The sequence below is a fragment of the Marmota monax genome, unplaced genomic scaffold, assembly GCF_021218885.2.
Source record: "Marmota monax isolate L192 unplaced genomic scaffold, Marmota_monax_Labrador192_F-V1.1 WCK01_AAM20220418_F8-fsc00007, whole genome shotgun sequence".
NCBI classification, from domain to species: Eukaryota; Metazoa; Chordata; class Mammalia; order Rodentia; family Sciuridae; genus Marmota; species Marmota monax.
In genome coordinates, this window is record NW_026692781.1 from 5,894,316 (window position 1) to 5,919,860 (window position 25,545).

At 46.0% G+C, this 25,545-nt stretch overlaps 1 protein-coding gene across 3 annotated transcripts in view; it reads left to right on the plus strand.

Annotated features, from left to right (window-relative positions):
* Positions 1 to 1,032: 1,032 nt before the first annotated feature.
* Positions 1,033 to 25,545, plus strand: part of Gad1 (glutamate decarboxylase 1) — a 40,579-nt gene continuing 16,066 nt past the window's right edge. The window contains exons 1-8 of one of the 3 annotated variants that reach the window (XM_058580174.1): positions 1,033 to 1,212; positions 1,840 to 1,997; positions 2,501 to 2,576; positions 3,454 to 3,581; positions 6,872 to 6,934; positions 12,730 to 12,888; positions 14,144 to 14,386; positions 19,393 to 19,483. In XM_058580174.1, coding sequence (XP_058436157.1) covers positions 3,500 to 3,581; positions 6,872 to 6,934; positions 12,730 to 12,888; positions 14,144 to 14,386; positions 19,393 to 19,483 — 638 coding nt within the window. In that variant the 5' untranslated portion in view covers positions 1,033 to 1,212; positions 1,840 to 1,997; positions 2,501 to 2,576; positions 3,454 to 3,499. Of the gene's footprint in view, positions 1,213 to 1,773; positions 1,998 to 2,500; positions 2,577 to 3,453; positions 3,582 to 6,871; positions 6,935 to 12,729; positions 12,889 to 14,143; positions 14,387 to 19,392; positions 19,484 to 25,545 lie in introns of those variants that run through there. The other 2 variants (XM_058580172.1, XM_046447428.2) reach the window with 2 other exon arrangements.

Genomic DNA, 25,545 nt, shown 5'->3' on the forward strand with positions numbered 1-25,545 from the left:
TTGCCACCTCCCTCCTCTGCCCAGTGCGTCTTGAATGATTTAGTACTGGCACCAGCCTCCCTGATTGGTGCAACCATATCGTTTAGGGAAGACTGGAGAAGGGGGGTGTGGATGGAATTCCTAGTTCACCTCGCTGTAAACCGCGCATTTCAAGGGGCTCAGACAAGCTACCGGGTGTTTCCTACGCGGAACAGGCACCCCTACGTAAGTACGGTGCCCAACTGGGTGCACTAGTGCTGGGGACTGTTGTTACCACGCGCTGTGCCTTTCACGATGCTTTTGTGCCCTTCAAAAATGTCCTGGCTTTTACTGTAAGGTGAAGAAGAGGCTACAGTAGTTTCTTTAATATTAAAAACAACGATGTTATTTCAAACTTCTCCGCAAATCCCTCTTGTTGATCGAACTCTTGTTATCCCTCTTGTTATCTTCCCAGGGCGGAAGCTTCTATCTCCCTTATGGAATTTTAGATGACTTATAAGATTTGGGGAGTTTGTGGTGGTGAAAAGAAATAAGATATTCAGATGAAGGGACAGGCCTCGGGTAAACCAGCGAAGCCCGAGACGTGCGAATAAATGATCCCTGCCTGCTGCATCTCAACTAGGGGGGTGGAGGAGGAGTCACCGGGAAAACGAGTAAAGCAATCACTGAGTGTATACACGGTGACACCGAGACAAGGACAAATATCAACTTTGTTTTTTTCCTAAAGAAAAATAAAGTGAGTGATAAGAAAGAGGAAAAAGTAAACTAACGAGGAGAGTGGCTAAGAGAAGGTTTGAAGAGGCAGAGTTACAGGGCTTGGTCGCCTCTCCAGGTGTTGGTTGAGGCGCGGGAGGAAAGGCCAGAAGAGCGCGGGGACTCTCTGTCTCCGGACGTTTGGCGCCCTCTGGTGGGAATTTTACCGTCAACGCCTTTTTATGGTGAGGGACTTGACCCTACGTAGCCAAGTCATTAAAGGTGCTTAAATACTGCAAAGGGAGAACCTGTTAAGCGCGTGAAATCGAAAGGAAATAAGGGGATGGGCCATAGCAAGGAGGGTCGGCCCACCCCTCCCAGGCCACCTCTGTGCTGGGGTTCCCCAAGCGTGTGGAGCGGCACTCGTGCGTGTTATTAACCTTCAGATATGATCAATCAGGAGGACTTCTTTTCCCTTCGCCAAGGAAGTGAGCGTATACAGAATGGGAAATGGGACCCTTTTCCTACCGGTGGCCCCAGGTAGCTATACTCAGATGAGGTAATTTGGGGATGCCTCAAGCTGAATTAGGAAACTGGAATGAGATGGAGACTCCTCCATGGTCTGAGTGGTCCCCTTTATCTCTGTCTTTACAGCAAAACCTGGCACAGCAGAGAGCCAGTAAGGACACCCACCCAGAGCGATTTCGCTCGAGGAAGCGTTTTGGGACCTCGGATCCGGGGGAATCACGCGGAAAGAGATTGGGGAAAATCCACTGCCCTAGTCTCTTCTAAGATATAAGGGGTGGGGGAGGAAGGGAGTAAAGAAGGAACGCTCAGTGAGGAAGAAATCTTCGTAGGAATTATCTTTTCCCTCCTCTCTCACTGCCTATTTCAAAAAATAGAGCGTGCTGAGTACGTTCTGGATTACTCATAGGACCTTTTTTTTTTTTCTCGGTGCAAAATCGTGAGCTGGATTTATAATCGCCCTATAAAGCTCCAGAGGCGATCAGGCACCTGCAAAGGAGCCCCGCTGCTCCACCGACGAGCTGCCCCCGCGAGCAGCAGCCTCGTGATTCCCCCGCGGAGCGGGTCCCCGCCTCCCCACTCCGCCCCCGCCTCCCCCGAAGCCAAGCAGCCACCTCTCCGGGTCTCTCTCTTCTCCTCCAGGCGCTCGCGTGCCGGACAAGCATAGCGAAGGCGAGTTAGCAGCTGGAGGTGACGCCGGACGTATACGCCTGTAGCAGAGCCAAGCGAAGCCTGGTGGATCCTTACACGCTGCGCAGAGGAACAGCGGGAGTGTCCGGCTAGCAGTCGCTGGAGCCCAGGTAGGTAAACGCGCAACCACTGAGACTTCCCAGTGCCCAGCTTCCGCTGTTCAGCTGGGTTCTCTCGGCCCTCAGCTTCTCGTCCACCTCTACCCACTGCGCCCACCACCCACCCACCTTCCAGAGCCGAGTGCTTCCCATCCACTCCAGTCCGTGTTCTCCGCTAGTGCGAGGCGCAAGGACTTCTGCCTTGCGCACTCTTCCTATCCCGCCGTTTTGTGCCCCAAGGTGGCACAGAGGCTTAGGTTCGCGCTGAAGTAGAAGGAGAGCGATTTTCCCTTGTGCGTTCAGACTGCGAGCGCCCGTCTTTTCAAAGGGCGCCTAGATAGCAACAACGGAAGGTGCGCCTAGAAGCAATAACCTGTTACTTCCCCAGCAGCAGCGTTCCACCTGCGCCCGCGTTGCTGTGAAAGCGCGCGCGCGGGGCTGTGTAGGGCAGGGAAAAAAGGGTGTGGAGGCAGTAGTTGATGGGCTCTTCTCTCGGGGATCTTTGATCTATCCAGATCAGCCCGCATTCTCTCGGTCCCGGAGCCTTTGGACACCATCGTGCCGGCGCGGAGCACCGGGCGGGGACGCCAGGTACTGATCTTTGTCCGTCGCCTCTTGCACTTTAGGCGCAAGTTCGTTTCCCGGGTGACGTTCGTTTCCCCCACCCTCTCGGGTTCTGTACGGCGAACTCTGGGGGGGGGGGGGTTAGGTAGCGGAGATGCACAGAAACTGGGACAGAGCCTCGCCCTAGGCTTCAAGATGGCTCAAAACCGGGTAGAACAAGAAACAGACGAGCAAGCGAGGTTCCTACCCGCTGCTTTCTGGATGATTGGAGTGCAAGGTGACTGTTTCTCACCCGGTCACGTCCGAGGGAGAAACGTCAAGATATGAACATTGTTTTCCTCTCACCTTATCTCACCAAAGTCCCGGGTCTCCGGAGCAGTTAGCCTCTCCTTCTTTCCAGGGAATTAGCCAGACACAACAACGGGAACCAGACACCGAACCAGACGTGCCCGCCCCGTGCCTCCCCACCCCCCGCCTTCCAGCACGTCGGCTGCCGAGAGCCCAATGGGGCTTGTCGCGGCTTGACTGAAAAATCTTTCACTGAGCGCTCCCTTGTGCTCCTAGCCCAGTCCCTCACACCCCCGCGTCCTGTACTGGCCTTGGTCCCCCCTTGTTTCTGAGCTGCACTCCAGGTCGCCCGGCTGCGCAGCCAGACTGGAGAGCCGCCCAGGGCTGCGTTGCCTGCGCCGGAGTCCCTGAGCTAGCGCTCACTTGTCCTCCGCCCCTCACCAACCGCTCACCCTGACCAGCCAGCTCGCTGCCTTTCCTCCCCCGCTCCCTCCCGCACCGAGACTTCAAGGGGAGTGTCTGCACACGCACACACACCCCACTCTGGCCTCTCTGTCGCCTCCGGTACGCAGGACTCCAAAAGCCCTCGCCACACAGCTTTCGCTTGTCTTTGCAGCCTGTTCTCGCGCCCAGCACACAGAGGACCCCGGACAGTAGAGCTTATGGCGTCTTCGACTCCTTCTTCGTCCTCAACCTCCTCAAATGCAGGAGCGGATCCCAATACCACCAACCTGCGCCCCACAAGTAGGTCCTGCCCCAATTTCCTATCAAATGGACTGCAGGGAAGATGGGGGGCGCTGGGACGTCGGCAGACTGCGCTGGCGGAAAGGGAAAGGGGAGCTCGGAGATGATGGAGGCTGGGAAATAAATGGGGCTCTGGCCCAGGTTCCTGCCAGAGGTCATTTGACTGTCAGGGAAGCTAGGTTACCCCCAGAGCATCCAAGAGCGAAAACCCCTCAGGGTTCTAGCGGCGGCGATTGTTAGGGGCTTCTCATTGGGCTAGGGGCGCTCAGGAGAGTGCTGTTTTTGTTGTGTGGTGTGGCTTCTTTGCTTGGTGGGACTACAAGGGTCAGAGCAGAGGGCAGTGTGAGGAGCCAGCGTCCTATTGGGAATAGAGTTTTCTGTCTCTGGCTTTCGTTAAGCTAAGATCTGACCTCCTCCTCCTCCTTTCCCCCTACGCTGTGCTCAAAGTCTATAATCAGCGGAAATTTCGACGTTAATTGCAGCTTTTAGAAAACTCAGGGTCCCTAATTGCTCCAAATTTGCGTGGAGCTATTGACAGTGAGGGAGAAGCCAGGGGCGGGAAAGGTGCATAAAACTGTTTTGAGACTGAGCCTCGACATTTCCTACACTTAATTACATCTCTGAGACAAAAAAGGGTGGGGGGCGGATGTTGAGCAACATTCTGAGTGGCAAGAGGTGCGGAAATGGAGGAAGCAAAAAGGTTTTCCAGGGTGGGAACCGAGAACACCTCTCTCCTTTCTCCCAGGGGACATAATTTGTCAGCAGGTGACAAATGTTAGAAAAGGGAAGAAAAGGGGAACAGATTAAAAGGAGTGGGATTTATGTGTCCCTTTCCTAAATCCTACCAGTTCCTCAAACATTTGCAGAATCTTTCTGTAATTCAGATTTTCTTCCTCTCTGTGAAGGCATGGGAATGAGGGGTTGTTTATCTTTTTTCCAAATTAGAGTGAAGTGTCTCCTCATCCCACCCACCCCCCCAAATTTTTCAGCTTCAGACACCCCAGAATCACCCCCAGAATTTCTATTCAGAAGAGGCTCAGGGAGGACAATGTGGTTAGGAGTACTTATTGCTGAGCTTTAATGGCACTTTCTGTAAGCTTGAGAAAATAATTGTCCTCAAGAAAGGTGGGAGGTGTTATTGGGAAAGCAAAGACCCTCTCCAAGGACCCTTTGGCACTCACTCTGGCTCCTGGGCTGGAGGCCTTGTTTTGAGTCCTCAGGCGATGTTCCAGTTTCCTCTTCCCACCACCCAGGCAGGCTACAATTACCCACACAACAAAGAGGGGCTTGGGAGAGCCGCCAGCCCTGATGGCACATGAGCCAGGCAGAGATAGCAGAGCTGACCAAAGCAGGCCCAGAGGAAGGCGAGGCCCAGGGCCTTTTGTCTGTTGCTTTGGCCTTGATAGATGTCTTTATTGGTCTTCCCCCTTCCCCCCTTTCTATCCAGCAGGTTAAGGAAGCCCTTGAATTCATCCACCCCCATGTCCCTGCCCCTACTTCCCATCAGATGGTCACTGCACCCAGCTCCTGGTGCACGACCCAGCAGAAATGATGGCCTGAGTCCACATATGGCCTGACATCCCTGAAAGCCACTGTAGTGGAGGCAAGAGAGCCAAAGACGCTGCCTAGGAAGAGCAAAAAGCTCCTGTCCCAGTAATCTTCCCTACTTATAATCTAGCTGTGTCAGAATCCTAGGCTGTTCTGGCAGGCACACTCCACTTTCATCCTCTTTCAGACACACCCTGGCACCCAGCTGGCTCCACTTCTCTGGCCCTTCAAGGTCTCCTGGGAGGTGTCCTCTCTCCACCTGTACAACCTGTCTTACCCTCTCACTCCAGCAACCCCTGGCCAGGCCTGGAACCCTCCTTGTCCTCAAGCACTTGGTCTTCCCCACTTCTGCTACAGCAAAGGGGCTCTCTAGCTCCTGCTTTCCCTCTCCACCTATTTTGCTTTCAATTCTGAAAGGCAACAATGTATTTGAAATCCAACCTCCCACATAATGACCTTGGAAAACTCACTAACCCTCTCTGAGCTGCAATGTTTTTCTTTGTCAAATGAGTCTTAGATCAACACTCTACCTGCCTGTGTCATAGGATTGTTTTAAGGTTAAGATGAAATGATGTTTAAAATGAAGGCACTTTATGGGGTGGAAATAGTTCTTTATGCCTTGCGCATATTATTATTAGGGTTTTGCTTTGCAACCGATCTCCTGTAAGTGGAATTTCATCCGTGACACGTTGTCTCCCGGACGGACATCAGGCCATTTCTTCTCCCCACTAGGTCTGTGTTGTGCCTCGATTTTAATGGATGTCACTCTGCTTATCGCAGCCAACACTCGCGCTGGCTGGAGGCTGGGGCTCGAGCTGGGGTAGGCTGGGGGATGGGAGTGATTGGAGGCGCCTTGCTTTGAGGAATCAGAGGGAATTTCGCGTTGGCCCCATCGCACTGGCCTTTTTATTCCTTGATGGAAATTAACCGCAAAGGCAGGTAAACCCAGAGGGGTTTGAGAACCGCTTAGCGAAGAGGGAAAATCCGTGATCCTCTTGGTTGGCGGTTCAGACCCAGAGGAAGGGTACCTGATTCCGTTAGCCTTCGCTTGCTCCAGAGCCTAGGTGTCCGAGGGTAGGGTTAATGAGGGTCGGGGGTGGGAAGGACTAGGATGAAGACCCGAGGCGCATTATTGTCTTCCTGACTCCCCAGTCTGACTGAAGAGCAGCCATGCGGGCCCGATTATCTAGTCAAATACTATTTTTCACCCAATTAATTCCTGAACTCTTCCGCGACCCCATTTCATGCCAGTTTATTTTAAGCTGCCACTCGGCTGGAGACCCGCCAAGAAATTATGAGATGTTTCGGTCCCAGATGCTTCTGTGTTCCCTTTCTGTGCTGATGTGGTCGTCCTTCGAGTCTGCGGGCAGAGACCAGAGGACTAGGCCTTTGGGTGCTGGGCAACTCGAGAGGTGGGGTCTGGCACTTTGCACATGGGGGGTCAGCCTTCACCCCATCCGACCCAATCTTGGCGGCTGTCCGGTGTGGATCTCTTGGGGATCCTCGAACCCCGCCTTTCAGAGACACTATTGTGTATCTGAAGCCAAGAAGAGGAAGTGAGTGTGATTAGGATTCTGGAGGGCATGCCCACAGATCTGGTTTCTAGTACCTTTCAGAAAAGAGCTTTTAACCAGGACGTTGAAGACCTTCCCCTCCCCCCGCGAAAAAAACTTTGCTCTCTACCCAGGTTCTGGCGGTCCAAGCCTGCCTAATCACACCCCTGTTGCTCTCTCTTGTCCTAGCCTACGACACCTGGTGCGGCGTGGCCCATGGATGCACCAGAAAACTGGGACTGAAGATCTGCGGTAAGCTAAAGGGCCGGCGGAAGCTTGGCAGAACCGGCGGGGAGCTTGGCGCGCGGGCTTTGTAGGTTTGGAAGAATCAGATGCACGCGGAGGGGATCCTGACCCCCTAGGTCTCCTTATCTAATGTAATTACAGCCCCGACATCCAGTGAGGACACTCTTTTCGAGGTCCTGGCCCTCCTTTTCCCTCCCCTGACCCAAACCGAGGGGCCTTTTCCTTTGGGGTTCTTGCTCCCGGAGACCAGCTAGAAGGAACGCTGAGAGCCCAGGAGTAGACGAGGAAAACGGAACACAGCGCCCCCACGCGGCAACCTCGCTCTCCCAGCCCTGCGCCCTGCGCCGGGCTCGCCCGCCGGGTGGGTGCACTATGCCCAAGAGTCTGGAAGGTCTTCTAGAAAAGGTGAACTGACCCGGCTTTCTTGGAGAGCAGACCAAAGGGCGCAGCATGTGCCTAAAGCTGCCGCTGAAAAGTACCCCTCCCCGTTATCATTGCCCGTCCCCCTTCACCAATCACCCCAGGGCCTGGGAGCATTGAAGGTGGCATTTCCAACTTGAAGTTCGTGCCCAGAGATGTCATAATGGATTATTTCGTTCTTTGGGGCTCGGAGGCTAAGGGAAAGGATTGCTTGCAGCTCTCGGTGGCCTCCCTAGCGGAGGTGCCAGAAGCGCAGGCTCGAGTGTTTGCAGGGCATATCCTTGAAGGCGAGGAAGGAAGGGACCGGAGAGGACAAGAGCCCACAGGCAGGGAGAAGAGGGTGTTGTCTGACAAAATAGATCCAGAAGCTGGAGAGGAAAAAGAACTGCTCTCTGGAGAGTGGGGGTCTGAAATGAAAACGCCCAAGGGATGTAATTTTTTTTTTTAAGGGAAAAAGGGAGATTTGTTCGAAGGGACACAGCTGAGCGGCTCCGGCTGAACAATGAGGACTTGGTTTCCTTGCTACATTTCACCGTCTAAAATTCTCCAGCCTTATCGGGCTAGAAAATACGGATGTCCCCGGGCAGGGGGTGGAGAGGCGGGGGAAGATTAACGAGGGGCTTATTAAAGAGCCATTCGTCAGCTGCTGCGCGCCGAAGATAGTGGCAGAGCAGGCTCGCGGCTCGCCAGCCCCATCAGGCCCCAGGAGCCAGTGGGCGAGTGGGTGCTCTCTGGACCTGATCTTCCCGGCTTCCCTGGGCACCCGGTTCTGAACGGGGTGGCAGTTAGGAGAACACAGTGGGGTTATTTAGCAGCTTTTAAAAACCGCTATCCTTCCCCGCTTGGCCGTGCCGCTCTCCTCTCTGCGTTTCTGGGGCTTGTCCCCTAGATCCCGGGGCCCAGCATTTAAGGGGTAGAAGGGGAGCTCAATTCCTAGACCCAGTCATTTTCCGGGAAAAATCCAGCCCTGCTTCAGGGCTGCCTGGGGGTTGGCCCACTACCTAGCGCGCGAGGCTGGTGGGCGAAGCCAGGGCAGCGTCTCCGCGTTGGGGCAGCCAAGGGTCCAGCGCTTTGTTCTATTAATAGTCCCCTCCTCTCCAGCCATACCCCATCACGCCGCGGTTCTAAGCTTAATGGCGCGTTTCACTCCAGGTCCCTTCGGTGGCGGTGACGCTTGCCTTCTGCAGCCGTCATTGTCATGCAGCTGGGCAAGCAGAACCGAGCAAGCCTGGGCCTCTAGGGCGGCGGAGGACTGGATAGGGGTAGGCTCGGGGTGAAGGCTGCCTTTCCTGTGGTTCTGGTGGGCTTGCTGGGACTAGAAGGGCAGCCCTCACCGCCCCCACCCCCACTCCCTGCTTCCGCTACTGGTCGGGTGGTGGGGGGGGGGAAGAAAAGCTCTAAACTCCCTTCTGGGGACATACCTTATTCCCTGAAAGAGTAAAGGGGCTGGATAGAGTTAAGCTTCCTTGAGTCTAGGAATAGGGGACCCTAAGTTATCATTAACTTCCCCTTCCCTGATGCCAGCCAGTGCCATGAGGAAGAGTTCTCTTGAGCATTTGAGGGCTACCATCCTCAGAGAGTTTCTTACCTGTTTCTTACCCCACCCCACACCCCACCCTCACATTAATTTCTGGAAACTTGCAATCTGAGTGTCAGTAGGCAAGAAGACAGAATAGTCTCTTGAGAGGAAATTACCGTCTGCTAAAATGCTGTGCTTTTGGGGACCACAGGTTAGAAGACTCCCCTTTAGGTTTGATTGGGGGGTGGGAGAGCACCAGGTCAATTTATTTTTCATTCAGTAAATAAACTCTGGTTTTCTTTTTTAATCTAGTGGAAGCAGAATGCAGTCTCCCTGCTGCCCCCAAAACACACACCCCTAGGGCCTTGTACCTGCTAGGCTAGCTTTCTAGCACTGAGCCATATCCCCAGCCCCAGAGTGTAGTCATCAGCTCTGGATCCACAGCACTCTCTATTGTCTCCCACCTCCTACCCTGTCCCCACACATTTCCTTCATCCCAGACCTTCATATACCAGAGGGTGCCCTCTTAATCTGATACTAAGATTAGTTTGACTTTTCACCTTTAGACAGCAGAGGTACTAGTGGCCCTCATCCCATTTTCTTCTCTACCCTTTACCCTGGGTGACCTCCATTACACCCTCAGTCCTGGCTAAGATTCAGCCCCCCCCTTCCCCCCCCCCCCCCCCCCCCGCCTACTCTCTTGTCCTCCTTCCCCTTAACCTGGGAATGAAGCTGTAAGGAAGGTTCTGGGTGCTACTGATAGTGCCCTTAGCTCTGGAAGCAGAATCCCCATGGGAGAGTAATCAGAAGTAACCCAGGGTCTTGCCAATAATTGGAAAGTGGCTCCAGGCCTGGTGGTGTGACCTAAATAAAATGAGTCTCGGGGATCCCTGAGTTCTGGCCCTGGGTTCTGCTAAATTTCCAGTGTGTCCTTGGGCTTCCATCATTATTTTATACAGAGATCCCAAACTTGCTGCCAATTAGAGCCCCTGAGCCATTTTATTTAGTCCACACAGTGTGTTTAATTATGTATTAGTCCCCAACTTTTAAAAATAGAGAGACCTCAAGTATTCTGTGTTTCTGGTTTCTCTTGAAAAGAAGTGGGAGGAGATCTGGCAGTGTGCTGTTAGCCCATAAAAAAGTCAGAAGAGCCCCTTCCTCTAAGCAAAAGTAATTCTATGCCAACAGCTTGGTGAGCAGAGAATGTTCTGGGCTTAAGCCCCTACATGGCCTGTTGGCCATGAATCCTTATGCTGTGCACAGCTTGGGGCTCCACTTGGAAACAACTGGAGGAAGCCAAGTGCTCTCTGGTTCCACACAGCTCCCTGCCCTCCCCTTTCCCCAAGGGTTGGGAGCAGGAGTGGGGAACCAAAAGCAAGAACACCCCACCCCACCCAAGCTCACAGCCCAAAGACAGAGTCCTTACAGGACCTCACTCTTCTCCCTTTAAGGCAAGCCAGCTATGACCTGCAGAAACACAACTGCTCCCTGGCTGTCCTTGGCTTTCCTATTTGCTCTCAGAATGTAGAGTTCCATGACAATTATCCACACATGGAGTGCAGAGTTGAGAGGGGGGATAGCCTGTCCCAGTCTCAGGGACCCTGCTCCCAAGACTCCTTACTAGCCAGGGAAGTTGTCAAAGCCCCCACCTCCCTATCACCCTTCATCTCAGTGATCTCCCAGGACCTCTTGGGCCTAGAGAAACCTGCATTTACCTTTTTGAGGATCCCAGTATTTTAGAAAGACAATGCCTTCTTAAAGTGAAAGAAAGGACAGTCTACATTAAAAGTTTACATTAGCTTATTAATGGTTTTTCACACAAATCATAATTCAGTGTAAGTGTGCTCTTCACAAGATAATTATGCAATCTAGAGAAAATTTGGGTTCCTAGATGTGTAGTCCAGGAATAGGAAACAGGTTTAAAGTTATGTCATAATTGTCATCACTCAGCCCCATCAGGACATCTCTGGATGAGCCCATATGAAAGCCTTCTTTGGAGACAGTATCCAAAAGCCTAAACTGTGGCCCTGCTCCCAGTCACTGGTTTCCAAAGGAGTTTCGAGATGAGGATACTTAAGCCTTCCCAGGAGTAAGTCAAAAGACCAACAGAGATCTGAGAGTGCAGAGTGGGTTTCAGCTGGACAGGACCTCACCCGCATTGGCATATGGTCTCTCTACTCTTGCAAATTCCAAGGTCATTTTCTGGGACAAGGAGTCCCACAAGCAGTGTCAGGGTTCAAGAACTAAGTGACCCTGCATCCTCCCAGAAAATGAGTGCTGGCACCTGCATCTGGATACTGGGGATTTAGAAGAGGAAGAAAGTACAATAGAAGAGGGAAAAGATACAACTCCCATCTTCATATCCACATAAGCAGCACCATTACAGTGTATCTCCCACTTCTGATGTTCTTTGAGGCTTAGTAATGACTTTAAAATGTGCTAGGAACAGTGAAAGGCTTGTGTTGGGGAGGATTCTAATCCCCATGGCCTCCACTCCCCATCCCTCTTCCACTCATCACCATTGAATCCTCTTCCTAGGGAAATGAAGCTGAATTCCCAGATTAACTTGCCTTCCTTTACACCTCCTGGGACTTTCTTCCAAGCCTGTCTTGTGATGTCTGCAACTCCCCAAGGATCTTAGTATCCACAAAGACAGCTTTGGTGTCACCAAGAAGCTTAGCACTTTCTCCCTTTTTTCAGTGTGATGCCTCATGGGCTCAGGCTGAGGCTGTACTGGGACAGGAGATGCTGGGGGAAAGATGGGGCTTATAGGCAGGAGCCCTGGAGGGCAGCTGAGGGAAGCATACTCCAGGTTGGCAGAGCCTTTTTGACTCAACCCTGTTTCCCCTTTGCTGTTGCTATCGTTTGCTCTGCCCACATCAGGTGGGAGATATTCTCCTGCCTCTAGGGAAAGAAGTGAGGGGCTATGAATCCACACTGGGCCCAGAGCTCTCTGTGGAGTTCTCAGATGCTTTCTATCTCCATCACAACATTAGTTGTCATCTGCTAGACTGTAAGCCCCTGTCTACAGTCTTCATCAGTTCCCACCCTAAATGCATCCCAAACTGCTCTTCCACAGCAGGTGCCTTGTACACACTTACAAATTAAATGCCAAGGCCCATAAGATTTTAAATGTTCTTATCTTTCTACAAAACCTTTAACACAGAGTGGGTAGCACAGGAAAAGCTGAACTGCAGAAAAATGACACTGATATTCAATCCGGTGAGGGTTCCCTGGCATCAGAGGAAAGCATCTTCCATGATCCTCAGGATCTCACCCTCCTCCCTCTGCTGTCCTCATTCTTCCTCCTCCCTCTGATGTCCTCACCCTCCTCTTTCTGCTGTCCTTCCCGTTCCTCCTCCCTCTGCTGCTCTCACCCTCCTCCCTCTACTGTCCTCATCCCTCCTCTTGTCTCTGCTGGATCTCACCCTCTTCCCCTGTAGTCCTCTCCCTTCCTCTTCTCTCTTCTCCTTCCTCTGGTTGCCTGTAAACCTGAGGCTGGCAACATCCTGTCTGATTGGGTCCCTTCCTTCAACACCCCCATCCTGAGGCTGGTTACTGGAGTGGAAGCTGTCCAGTTGACTTAGCTCTGAGTTCACTGTCACGTTCAGAGAGAAGCCTGAGCCTCACTTACTATTTTCTCTCTTGCATGACTGGGTCTTTGCCACTGATGGCACTTGGCATTGCCCCATCCCTGCCCTCCCTCCTGCCTCAAGGCTAGCCATGCCAGAACCACTATATATAAAACACAGATACTCAGCTTTTCTTCTTAGCAGAAGTGAGAGTCCTGCTTGAAGAGGGGACCTGGTCCAGAGTGGCTGGGTAGTTTCTAATTTCTCTGACCCAGCTTCTTATACCTTAGGATTCTTGCAGAGGACCAATAGCCTGGAAGAGAAGAGTCGTCTTGTGAGCGCCTTTAAGGAGAGGCAGTCCTCCAAGAACCTGATCTCCTGTGAAAACAGTGACCGGGATGCCCGCTTCCGACGCACAGAGACTGACTTCTCCAACCTGTTTGCTCGAGGTGGTCCCTCCTCTGGCTCTTAGCTCTAGCACTACTAGCCAGTTGATTCCTTACTTGGTGTCTTAACTTTTTCATGAAATTTTACTTCTTTTGCCAAGAAATGTCATTACTGTCTGTGAACTCTCTTGTAACTGCTTTTCTAACATTGGAGTATAACAGACACCCTCTGTCCCTACTGCCAGGTAGCCCATCATTCTGGAATGTAGATTAGTGAAGTCCATAAAACAGTCAACTTTAAAGATACATGCAGACACAAATATGGATTCATAAAATCTCAGAATCCAAAGGAATCTTATATATAAGAGAATCTAGTGATTTCCTTAATCATACTTATCCTCTAACATTGCCAACTCCTCCCCAAAATAATCACCCTATGGGAAGTTGTTCAATTAGCCCTCATAACCAAGGACAACCCTAAAACTCACTGTCCTTCTGTAGATCCTTTACCAGTTCCTGTGCCCCCATAAATTTGTTCTCAGGAGATGCTCCACCACTGTCTCCTAAGTGGCTCAAAGATGAATCCACCGCCACCCACTTCTACTCCCCAGAATGCCACAGAAGCCAGACCAGAACATTGACTAAAACCTTAGAGATAATCTAGGAGTGGGCACAGTGCAAACTGCTTTTTGAGCTGTGGCTGACCTCAGTGGGGGTCCCCACCATTCTTCCTGGCTAGCTCCCCACCCCCCCAACCCTCCCCTCCTGACTAGGCCCCAAAGGATGAGGTCAAGAGAAAAGCAGGAATCCCTTCTATCACCTTCTTGAGGCCCCAATTTCAGTTCTAATTTACTGTCTGAGGACAGCACAAAGGGCCACCCTCTTCAGGAGGGACCTCATCCTCTACCAGCAGAGGCTTTACCCTCTGCCATCAACAGATCAAGCACATCAAACCAGATGTATAGGGACACTTGGTCCCCCAAGGGCCCATCAGAAATATCTTTGGTCATGCTGCTCACAAGTGCCCTTCAGACTCAAGTAGAGAACTGCAGTTGCAGGTTGCTCGCTGCTTCTCAAAGCACACAGTCCATGTACGAGCAGTCTGATGAGCAGAAAGTCTGTGAACCCCTGTAAAGTATATGCAAAATTTCTGTGTACATGCATACGTGCCTCCCTCTGGGGATGTCACTTCAGTGCATATGCACATCCTGGAATGAAATTGGGCCTCATGGATATCATGGCTGATATTAGGGATCTCTGGATCGAGAGAATCCAGGTACAAGGCAGGTGATAACCACCCATTGGCTTTCCCTCTCAGATCTGCTTCCAGCTAAGAATGGGGAGGAGCAAACCGTGCAGTTCCTACTCGAAGTGGTGGACATACTCCTCAACTATGTTCGCAAAACATTCGATCGCTCCACCAAGGTGCTGGACTTCCATCACCCACACCAGTTGCTGGAAGGCATGGAGGGCTTTAACTTGGAGCTGTCTGACCACCCGGAGTCCCTGGAACAGATCCTGGTTGACTGCAGAGACACCCTGAAGTATGGGGTTCGCACAGGTAAGGGTGAGAGCCAGGTGAACACACAGAAGCAATGCCCTCCATGTCCCCTGGCCAGTTGTGAGGACAGCAAACTCCTGGTGAAGGAGAAACACACCCTGGTAAAGAAAGGCAAAGTGTTCAGTGGCCATAAAATTAACCCTTGCAAAAGCTCATCATTGAGCTGGGTACAGTGGCTCATGCCTCTGATACCAGCGGCTCAGTAGGCTGAGGCAGGAGGATCGTAACTGAGAATTCAAAGCCAGCCTCATAGTGATGCCTTAAGCAACTCAGAGAGACCTTGTCTCTAAATAAAATATAAAAAAGGACTGAGGATGTGCTCAGTGGTTGAGCGCTCCCGGATTCAATCCTCGATACCAAAAACAAACCAAAAAACCCTCATCATTATTTCTTGTAAAAATAAATTAAAAAGATACAGATACATGGTAATAGGTCAAGTTCATTTTGAGGTTCAGGCTATTCAGGACCTAGAGAGCAGTTTCCCCTATTTTTTCTGCCTCCATTTTCATGCCTGTTTTGTTCTGATAAATCTTACCTAACCTTCCCTATCATGGACACTGTGGAGAATTTGGGCCTGTTTTCCTCCCTTTATTAGTTTCATAGAGCTGTCATTACAAATTACTACCAACTAGGTGATTTGAAACAGTAGCAACTTATTCTCTTACAGTTTTGGAGGCTAAAAGTTCAAAATCAAGGTGTTGGTGGAACCATGATCTCTTTGAAGCTCTCAGAGAAAATCCATCCTTGCTTCCTCCAACTTCTGGTGTTACAGGTGTTCCTCCACTTGTAGATACATGGCTCCAGTCTCTGCCTTGCCTTCACATGGCCTTCTTCCTGAGCACAGCTGTCCAAAGTTCTCTCTTCTGAAAAAGGACACCAGTCTTTGGATTAGGGCCCACTCTAATCCAGCATGACCTCACTTAACGATTCCACTCACAAAGACCCTATTTCCAAGTAAAGTCACAGTTCACAGAAACAAGGGATTAGGATTTGAATGTGTAGGGATATAATTAGGATTTGAATTTGAGGGATGTAATTCAACCCACAGCACCATCTTATTGGATAGCCAAAAAGTCAGTCTCTCTTTCTCTCTCTCTCTCTCTCTCTCTCTCTCTCTCTCTCTCACACACACACACACACACACACACACACCCTCTCTTTACATTCCCCAAGTCTCCAAATTCTGTTTCCAACTAGGAGACCTCAAGGTTCTCCTCTGGCCTCCCTTTCATTTTACAGGGTCCTCTCTAATCAGCAATCCTGGCTAAAGTGAATTCTTTCCAATTTCCTCAGGTTCAAGGACGTTTTGGTCCTCTGAGCTGTTTCTTAGCACAGAAGTGAAGCAGCATTTTCTTTTTCCTTGTAACTCTCTCCCCTCTGCAGCTGACTTGCCTGAGTTCTTGGGCAGACAGATCCTCAGGAATTAGCAGTCCTTAGCACGCTTGCCACCACATGGGGAAACCCCCAAGGCCACAACTGGCTGCCCACTGTTCTTTTTTGTTGTTGTTGTTTTGTTTTTACTTCTTTCTCTTTCTTTTTCCTTTATTTTCCTTCTCACCTTTCTTAGTCATAAGAAGAGAGATTTAAGACCAAGACTGGGGAGGTTGGGGGAGAGAGAGCAGAGCAGGGCTGTTATAATGAAATAATAGGCTGGCCAAAGAAGCTTTTTAAAATAAGGAATTCCAAATTACTTTTGAAGTCTGCCAATTCCACTAAATAACTTCTGAGTGAACCCGACTCAATTATATGTAGAAAGTCTGATAGTTAAATAGTTAAAGAAAACCACTCTAATAGATTTAGATGCATCTCACTTTGGTCTGATGGCCACCCAAGCCCTGTGGAGAACAAGAAGTGTTATTTGACTGGATTTAAAATGAGTCAGAATTCCCCATGTTTGTTTTAGCTTGACTTGTTTTGGTCCACTGTTTCTTCTTTTGTTCATTCACTTTAATACATACTTTCTCAGAGAAATGAGGACTACATATTTTTATCATTAATAAACAGAAAAGAAAAATACATAATTTCATCATGATAGCACATCATATCATCTCAAAAACTGAAGATGCTCAGAGAAAGCAGTCATTAGTACAACATATGAATCCATTTAGGTATTTAGTCTGCAGCCATCCATTTCTGTTGCCCTGGAAGCAGGTACGCATTTACAGAATTCATAATCTTCCTAGCAATGTAAAGCTTTCTGTTGCATCTCAGGGAGTTGGCCCTCGCTAAGGTATACTGTTGCTGCCATATCATAAACAGCTACAGGTTGCTGGTCTTTGATTTAGGTGGCAATACAGAAGCAGTAGGGTAAACCTTGCAGGTAGCTACACACAGTGAAAAAAAAATTTTTTTAAGTGCATAAACAGCCAAAATAATGAATAGTTAAAACATACTAATTTTGTGAAGGGATGATGAAAGCATTTGGAAATTTCTGTATAAATTAACAAAAGACTGCTTCAGAAAAGGAACCAGCATCTATAGATTCTCTATGAACTGATGCAGGTACTAGTGAGGCTTCACTCACAGTAACTACTTAGGTGATTTATAGATATACCACATTTCTTTTATGATTGTTGTTGTTCTTCTTCCTTCTTCCTTCTTATGATGGAATATTTTAAACTAAGCAAAAGTAGAATCATATGATGAACTCCATGTACCAACACCCTGCTTTAACTATTATCAACTCCTGACAACTTTATTTCACATGTACCTCTGCCACTGCTTCCCCCTTTTTATATTATATGGAAGCAAATCCTCAATTTAGTATTATTGCTTCCATACATATTCTTTTTTTTATTGGTTGTTCAAAACATTACAAAGCTCTTGACATATCATATTTCATACATTAGATTCAAGATATTCTTCATCTTCAAAAACTTCATTTTTTATGGGGAAAAACCCACAATGTCATTGTTTAATCTAAACACACACACACACACACACACACACAATTTCCAAGTGTCTCACCAATGTTGTAAATATTTTTTTTATATTTTGCTTTAATTCATTTGAATCGGGATCCAAATAAGTCCCTCACATTGCAGTCGGTTAATATGTCTCCTAACCAATAGATTTTCTACTCCATCCCTTTTATTTTCACTTGTAATTTTTATGTTGAAAAACTTTACTTGGAAAAATAACCCTTTCTTTTTCCTGCTACATGATCTTAGGCTCTGTGCTGCTCAGTGTCTTGTCTGTCATCTGTTATTTTCGTTGGATACAGAGATTTGGAAATTGAAATGTAACCTAGGTTGTTGCTTGATAGAAATTCTGGTAGAAAATTTTGGAAGCATAAAATTGTAGCTATTTGCTAAAAGTAAGGTGGGGGGGACTCAGTGTGCTTTATATTTTAATGGGCAAAAAGATAATGTTTCACTCTGTATCAGCCTCTCTTTGTCCAACTTTTGCTTCTGCCATGCTGTGTGCTTTTGATGCATTATCAGATAAAGTGTGGTAGTACGTATGTATGATTCAGTCCTGTTTAATATAACATTTAATATTTGTTGTTTAAAAGTTTTCAAATGAGTGTTGCATATATATTTTAAGTACATATATATTTTATTTTCAACAAAAAAAAATATTTTTTGGTATCGGGAATTAAACCAGGGGCACTCAACCACTGAGCCACAATCTCTAGTCCTTTTGATTTTTTAAGTTTTGAGACGGGGTCTTGCTAACTTGCTGAGGCTAGCTTTGATCCTCAGCCTCCGGGATTACAGATGTGTACCACTGCACCCAGCTCAACAAAATTCTTTATATTCCAGGAGATCTCATAGATTCTGTTGGCACTGAACAGAATAGAGTAAATGCTATAGCTTAAACTATTTAGACGAGTCTACATGAACATCTGGAATCCGGCCCCATATGTACACTACATTTACTGTTTATGATTTTTTATTTTTTCAAAAAATCAGTATTATTTTTTGAGGGTTCTTGAGATGCAGAGATTGGTATCTTCTGACATAAGAAATCATAGTTCAGTTGTTGTGAATGAGTCCCCCTCACAACTAGGAAAGAGCAGACCATCTCAGGGAGGAGAGTTAGACCAGAAATATTTGAACACTAACTCTCTGACAGTTATTTCACAGGCAAAGGCAATTTCCACTGGAAACATAGTTGTCAGCAACTTTCTAACACCAGTTCTCTGTCACACATCCCTAGATAATCTATTGTGTTAACTCCTCTGTGACAGCAGAACCAAGCCTGCTGATATGGAGTTGAATTTTTGGTGAATGCCAAGTTGGCAAAAATTTGGCCACAGTCCTGAATTTCTGAGGACAGGGCTATTAAAGCATAGTGTGAGTTGCACAGGGCTTCAGAGTTGAGTAGCAATAACAATTACTGCACCAGCAGCCCAATAAGTAAAGGAAGACTGTATCTTCCTATTTCACAAAGGAGATGCTAGGTCAGCTCTGCAATCAAGTTAGTTAACAGGCACCTGGCTATATAAGGGCAAAATACATCAGCACTTGATGTCATGTTTGTCACAGCCACTCAAAGAATGATGGGATGACCTTAGTGTCAGCATCAGTAGATACTTCCCCCAACCTTGGTTTAATCCAAGAGCTAAGAACCCTTTTTAAGGCCTAAAGCCTCTTCTCCCATACCAAAGTTTGATTTAGGAATTAAGATCCTTGGGATGTTGAATTATAACTTGAAAAAGTTGTGAAAAACAATCAAGACCACCACATCCTCTAATTAAAAAATATGAAAGGAACTCAACTGAATCTCAATAAAAATATTATAAAGCATGATTCACTTTATGATAGTCACCTTTTAAAAAATATTTAAAAACATGATGCTTTAGAAGCCCATAAGTTGGGGGGCATCTTTATTATTAACATTGGTATAGACTGGGTCAACCCTTCTCCAATATCCTTGGGTAGCCCAATTAGAAAGACCACTGTGATGGGACTTCATCAATGTGATACAGTAGGACAGACCTTTTGCTTTGAAGATAGAGTGAAAAATATGGGTTTGCCTTGATGCTTGCCTGTTATCTCTAGGTCATCCTCGATTTTTCAACCAGCTTTCCTCTGGATTGGATATCATTGGTTTAGCCGGTGAATGGCTGACATCAACTGCCAATACCAATATGTAAGTCTCATATATTCTTTTATATATATATATGTATACATATATATGTGTGTGTGTATATATATATATATATATATATATATATATATATATATATATTTATATGTAGTTGTAGATGGACACAATACCTTTATTTTATTGATTTATTTTTATGTGTTATTGAAGATTGAACCCAGTGCATCACACATGTTAGGCAAACACTCTACCACTGAGCCACAACTCCAGCCCCTCATATATTCTTTTCATATAAGCAACCATGATCTGTGACTACGGTTTATTGCTTTAAAATTTCAATTTCAGTAGTTCTGTTTTATTCCCTGGTCATTTTTTCCCTTAAAATCTTTTAGATTTCTCACAGCCCTAGTTTAATAGTAGATACTTGATTAGTGTTTTTTTTAATTGAATAATGCAACTTAAGAGAACAGTCATGAGAATTCTAGCTTTCAAAATAGAGTGTGAAATTTCATGTTAGTAGACTCCATTATTCTTACTGGTATATCTTAAAAGGCTATGTTTTGGGGTATGATCTTGGCTTCCTTTTCCCATTCAATGGTCCTTATCACTTAGGTAATATTTCTTCCATAATTAAAGCTGACATAAAGCCACTAGCCAATCTGATCAACATATTGCTTAACTAAAAATTCTAAAATGAAATTCAGCTGATACTGATACACTATACATTCCTTTCAAAATAACTAATCGTTTTGCTGAATTTGACATCTTCCCCACACTGGTTTATGTAGATAAAGCTTTCATTATTTCTAAATTCCTGTAAATTTACATGAAACTGACTCTAAGATCTTGGAGGTACAAGAACTACCTGGGTAGCCTTCTCGCAATCACCCTAAAGTTTCCTCTGTACAATGTGTCCTCTTTGGAGATAAGGACAGGAGTAATGGAGGGTCATCATAGCTTAGTAACTCCTGTCTTTTCTCTTAACAAAAATCACAGTGTTTCATCATGATCTATACAGCTAGACAATGGCACCACATTCCATTAATGTATTCAGAGGAAAATAATGAAACAATTTTTTACAATAATTTAAATAATAACTGTAGAAGAATTATAAGGGTGTTAATTATTGTGGAAATATTCAGAAAGCTAATTACCCACTTACTTATTTATTTATTCATTTTGTGTGGTGCTGGGAAATAAGCCCAGGGCCTCGTGCATGCTAAGCATGTGCTTTATCACTGAGCTATACCCATACCCTCAGCCCCACTCCGACTCTAAGTTCATGGTAGAATAGATTCTGAAAAATGAATTTAGGTCAAAGAGTGGAACTGTTTAAAATGAGAAATTCCATTTGATATCAAGACAATGCAAATTATTAAAGCTCAAGGTATTCCATTTTTCTTAAATAAACTATAACCAACCACAAAACCAGACAGGCATTTTCAAATTACATATTGTTCATGTGCATTCCAAGGCTGTCTAATGCTATGACTCAAAATACTAAAACTACATTCAAGAAATGTTTCTATTAATTAAAGATTCCTGCTTTGTTTGCTAATGTTAAAAACACTGACATGTTTTGTAAAGTAAATGTGACAAGTGAAGCCTTCAGTGCTAAAAGGCATTAAAAAATCAACTGATTGAAAAATGAAAATGGTTTTCATGCTCTCTGCTCACAAGTCATGAGTAACTTCACAGAATGTCCACATTGGATCACAGAGACTTTAAAGGGCCAAGAGGAATTCAGGTCGAAGACAAAATTAGCTTGGATGATGGCTTCCACCCAAAAGCTCCCTTTTGCAATCTTTACTGTATTACGATTTGGGGGATAAAAATATTTCTGCAAGTACAGGCATCATAATATGCTAATTATAACTTGAAAAAATTACACTAATGCTTAATTATAGCATATAACACTAGACAACAATTTAAATTAGAAAATATTGTTTTTAAGTCAATAATTTCAGAAAATAAATGAGAAAATCAGATTGTAAGGTACATATTCACTAAGGTGCAAGTATCTATAGTAATATAGGTACTGAATTTACCCACCATCTTTAAGTATGTATTCTGCAGACCCTCAGCTGTGGCTTCTTAATATATCTAAGCCACTTTCAAGGTAAATAAAAGGGACTCACCCTTTTGAACCATTTATGACCAGATATTCTCCTAAAAACACTTCTCTTCAACCAGAAAGATCCCACAAATTATTATTTGTCTGTGTTCATAAAATCAAAATTCCTTACTTTTCTCTTACCTCAGCTCAGTCATGAAACACTAAAATATGTCCCAGCCATCTGAGGTCAAGGCCAGTCCAACTAAATGACACATAGTAATTGCCACTGTACTGAACAGTAGATATTTATAAAATATGATCTGATTCCAGTAGATCAATAGAGGAGGTTATTTAAAATAGTGAAATAGTTTCTGTCAGTTTTGGAGAAAAGGCATTGTCTGAAGAAGTAATAACTATTATCTAGAAATCGTTCTAAGCCAGTTCCCCTGGAAGATCATGAAATGTGGCAGCACTGTAGGAGCTTAGGCAGCATTTGCTCCCTTGGGACAATTCCTTCTCTAGCTGGGAACAGCATTAAAAATATGTCTGGGGAAGAATGGCAAAAATAATCTTTCATTGGCAGAGCATGCTTTAATTAGTGATATCCCCTTTTCCCCGCTTGGCCCTGCACTGAGTATGGGGGCAGTAGTGATAGAGAATAATTACTATATTTCTCTGTACAGTCCCTGTAAAAGAACTGTCTAATATTCTCATTCAAGTAGCAAAGGGTAAGGTGCCTCTTAGCAAAGAAAGAACATTTGAACATATATGCTTATGCCTCTGCACCTGCTTGTGCATGTAGCTTCGAGATCTGTTCTTCCACGCAAGGACCTAGTGAATCTTCAAAGAAAACTTGCAAATATGTAGTTGTCCTTGGCACATCCAGTTCTTTTCTTCCAAAACAAGTCTTCCAAGAACAAATGTACAGGTTGAGCAGTGCCCAAGTGTAAACGACAGCCTCTCTCAAACACCTGATGGCAATATATAATCTTAATAGCCAGCTCTATCACAACCCTTTGCTATGAGGTTATGATTTCAAGCATCTAGTGCTTTATTTTCATAGAAGTTACATAGGAGAAATTTCCTATGGGAGTTATCAGTCATCGAATACTACCAGGCAGGCTGTTAGAGAGGAGCCTGCAGTAAGCAGTTCTCATTTGTCACAAAAAAAGCAACTATGACGTGAAAGACTTGGGATTTTGGCTCTGAAAGATGCCAAAGTGAAATCTTAACCCAAGACACAGAATTTCTCTGAACATCACTTACTTCATCAGAAAAATGGGGGACGATAATATCCATCCTACAAAGTGGATCCTACAAATAATATCCATCCTGCAAACTAAGAAAGGTTGCAGTCCTAAACGCCTAGTGTATACAAGATGCAGTGTACACACTTAGGAGAGGCAGCCCATCCCACAGGTCACTGTTGCCATTTGAGACCCCTCCATTCAGATTTGTGGATTTTTCTTTTTTCTTTTAGTCTGTCTTCAACTCTGGACAACAGAGGTTTCACTAAGCTCCCCTCAAACATATTACCTTTTAAGATGAAGATGTGATACCTGCCATATCTATAGAGTGAGGAATCTAAGAAATATCAAGATACATAATCACCTTGTGTTTTAGTCAGTATTTTTGCTGCTGTGACTAAAAGATCTGACCAGAACAACTATAAAGGAGGAAAAGTTTATATGGGGGCTCACAGTTTCAGAAGTCTCAATCCATAGACAGCAGGCTCCATTCCTCAGGGCTCAGATGAGGCAGAACATCATGGCAGAAGAGTGTGACAGAGGGAAGCAGCTCACATGATGATCAGGAAGCAGAGAGAAGTATTCTCTTACCAGATACAAACATATACCTCATAGCCACACCCCAGTGCCCCACCTCCTCCAGCCACACCCCACCTGCCTTCAGTTACCATTCAGTTAATCCCATCAGGGGATTAATTCATTGATTGGGTTAAGATTCTCAATCACGTCTCTGAACTTTCTTGCATTGTCTGACACGTGAGCTTTTCTAGGACACCTCCCATCCGAACCATAACACCATGCAAGATTATTTCTTTCCTTCTTTAAAGAAGTCCTCATTTTGACAGTCACCAGGGATCCAAGTTCCTTGTGCCTTTTTGATCTATATTATAGCATATGGCTCTCATCCATATGCTACATGTTGGCTTCTGGAATTCTAGCCAGTATTTCTATGTTCCAGAACACAGGAAGGAGGAAAGCAGGAAAGAGTGAAGGGCTAAGGAAAGGAGAAGGGGTAAGGAGGAGGGAAGGAGGAAGGAAAGGCAAGCAGGTAAAAAGGGAACACTCTCCCTACTACTAAGAAACCTCAAAAGTCACACGCAGCATTTCCCATAGCAACAGTTTAGCCAGAACTTAGTCCCATGGGCACACTTAAGGAGGCCAGAAAACATAATCTTTGATCTGGGTGAATTGAAACCTTAAAAAAATTAATGAAGAAAGGGAAAATTGATATGGTTAGCAACTAGCAGACTCTGCCACAAGGGAACTACAGAGGTTTGACAATCAATTTGCCTTGGTCCTGAATAAATCCCACTAGGAAAGTGAGTTGTACCATTAAAAAGGAGCTGACTCATGTCCCTACTCAGAATTTAGAAAGGCTCAGAATTCTCCTTTAGTGATACTCTGTGAGTATCCCCATCTTACCGTTTAAATCCTTACTTCCAGTCCCATGTTCTCATGCTATGACCCAAAGTATTTTGCAGATTAGTGTCTTGTTCTCTGATTCTGAAATGTGATCTTGAACTCTGACGTAAGCGTCTAATCAGCTGCTTCTGAATCCATATTTAACCTTGGATCTCTTTTATTTCATCTGTTTTCATCTGTCATATAGGGAAAGAGTACCTAACCTGGGGTCCAGATTGTGTAAGAGGAGAATTTCCTATAATTATACACAAAATAATGTGCATAACTTTTTACCTAGTGATAGGGACCTAGCTTTCCTAGGATTCCTATGGGAGTTTGTGACCCCCATAAAGTCAAGAACTTCTGCTCTATGGTAAACTTCAAGACCTTCTATAAGGCTTTGGGTGCAAGCATACTTCCCCCAAAACAATTATAAACATGACCTAGAATGGGAAGGCAGGGTCAGAAGTGGAGTTAGGAATAGGGAACACCACGTTATCTCATTTGTCAGTTAGGAATAGGGAACACCACGTTATTCCATGGATCAACAGCCATGGGCCAGTCTCCCAGCTCATAGGAGAGGAAGAATGTCAGATTAAGGTCATGAGCCAGAATAAGTTTGTTGTTAGTTTGGGAAAATTGATCCTTCAGACCTAGGCAGTGACTGTCAAACAGGAGGTACCTTAGGTCAAGAGTCAGATGCTGGATTCCCCCTAAGAAGCTTCCTCTTCAAGATTGGGAATTCTTCATCTCCTCCATGCATAGGATATTGCCTGGCACTTAGTAAGCATTGGATGAATAGAACTGAAAAAGGTTTAGGAATCAAGTGCCTGGCATAAATAAGGAAATTGAAATAGACAAGGTCAGATAGCCTCATGATAGAACCTTCTTGACTTCCTATAGATCCTGAAAATAATGGCCATGTTACTGGTCTTAGGTAAGACCAATTCATGCCAACCTGAAGCCTAAGTAGATTGAAATCATGAAACTCAGAGCTGAACCAAGCCCCTGGTCTTTGGTACTGTGCCTTCTCCCTTCCCCATGCGGTTCGCATCTGGCTGTCTAACACCAACTTAATTCTAACTCAGCTTTCATACAATCCTTGATACGGTCCTGATATTATAGTAAATGATTTCATTTGTTCCTTGCCTTACCCCAGAGAGATTTCTTTGGTATTGTAAGATTCTAACACACACACTTGCCATCTGTACCTCTTTACCATGCAAACATTTTTGCCATTCCAACTTTTCCAAAAATCTGTGGAACCACTGATAATTCATTTGTTCAAGAATGGGTGGAAGCACATCATGAGTTTGCCTCTTGATACACTCAGCAGCACAGGCTAAACCAGGAATCCTTCTCTTCTTCTTCCTTTATCAGGCCATCAGACATGAGGGAGTGTT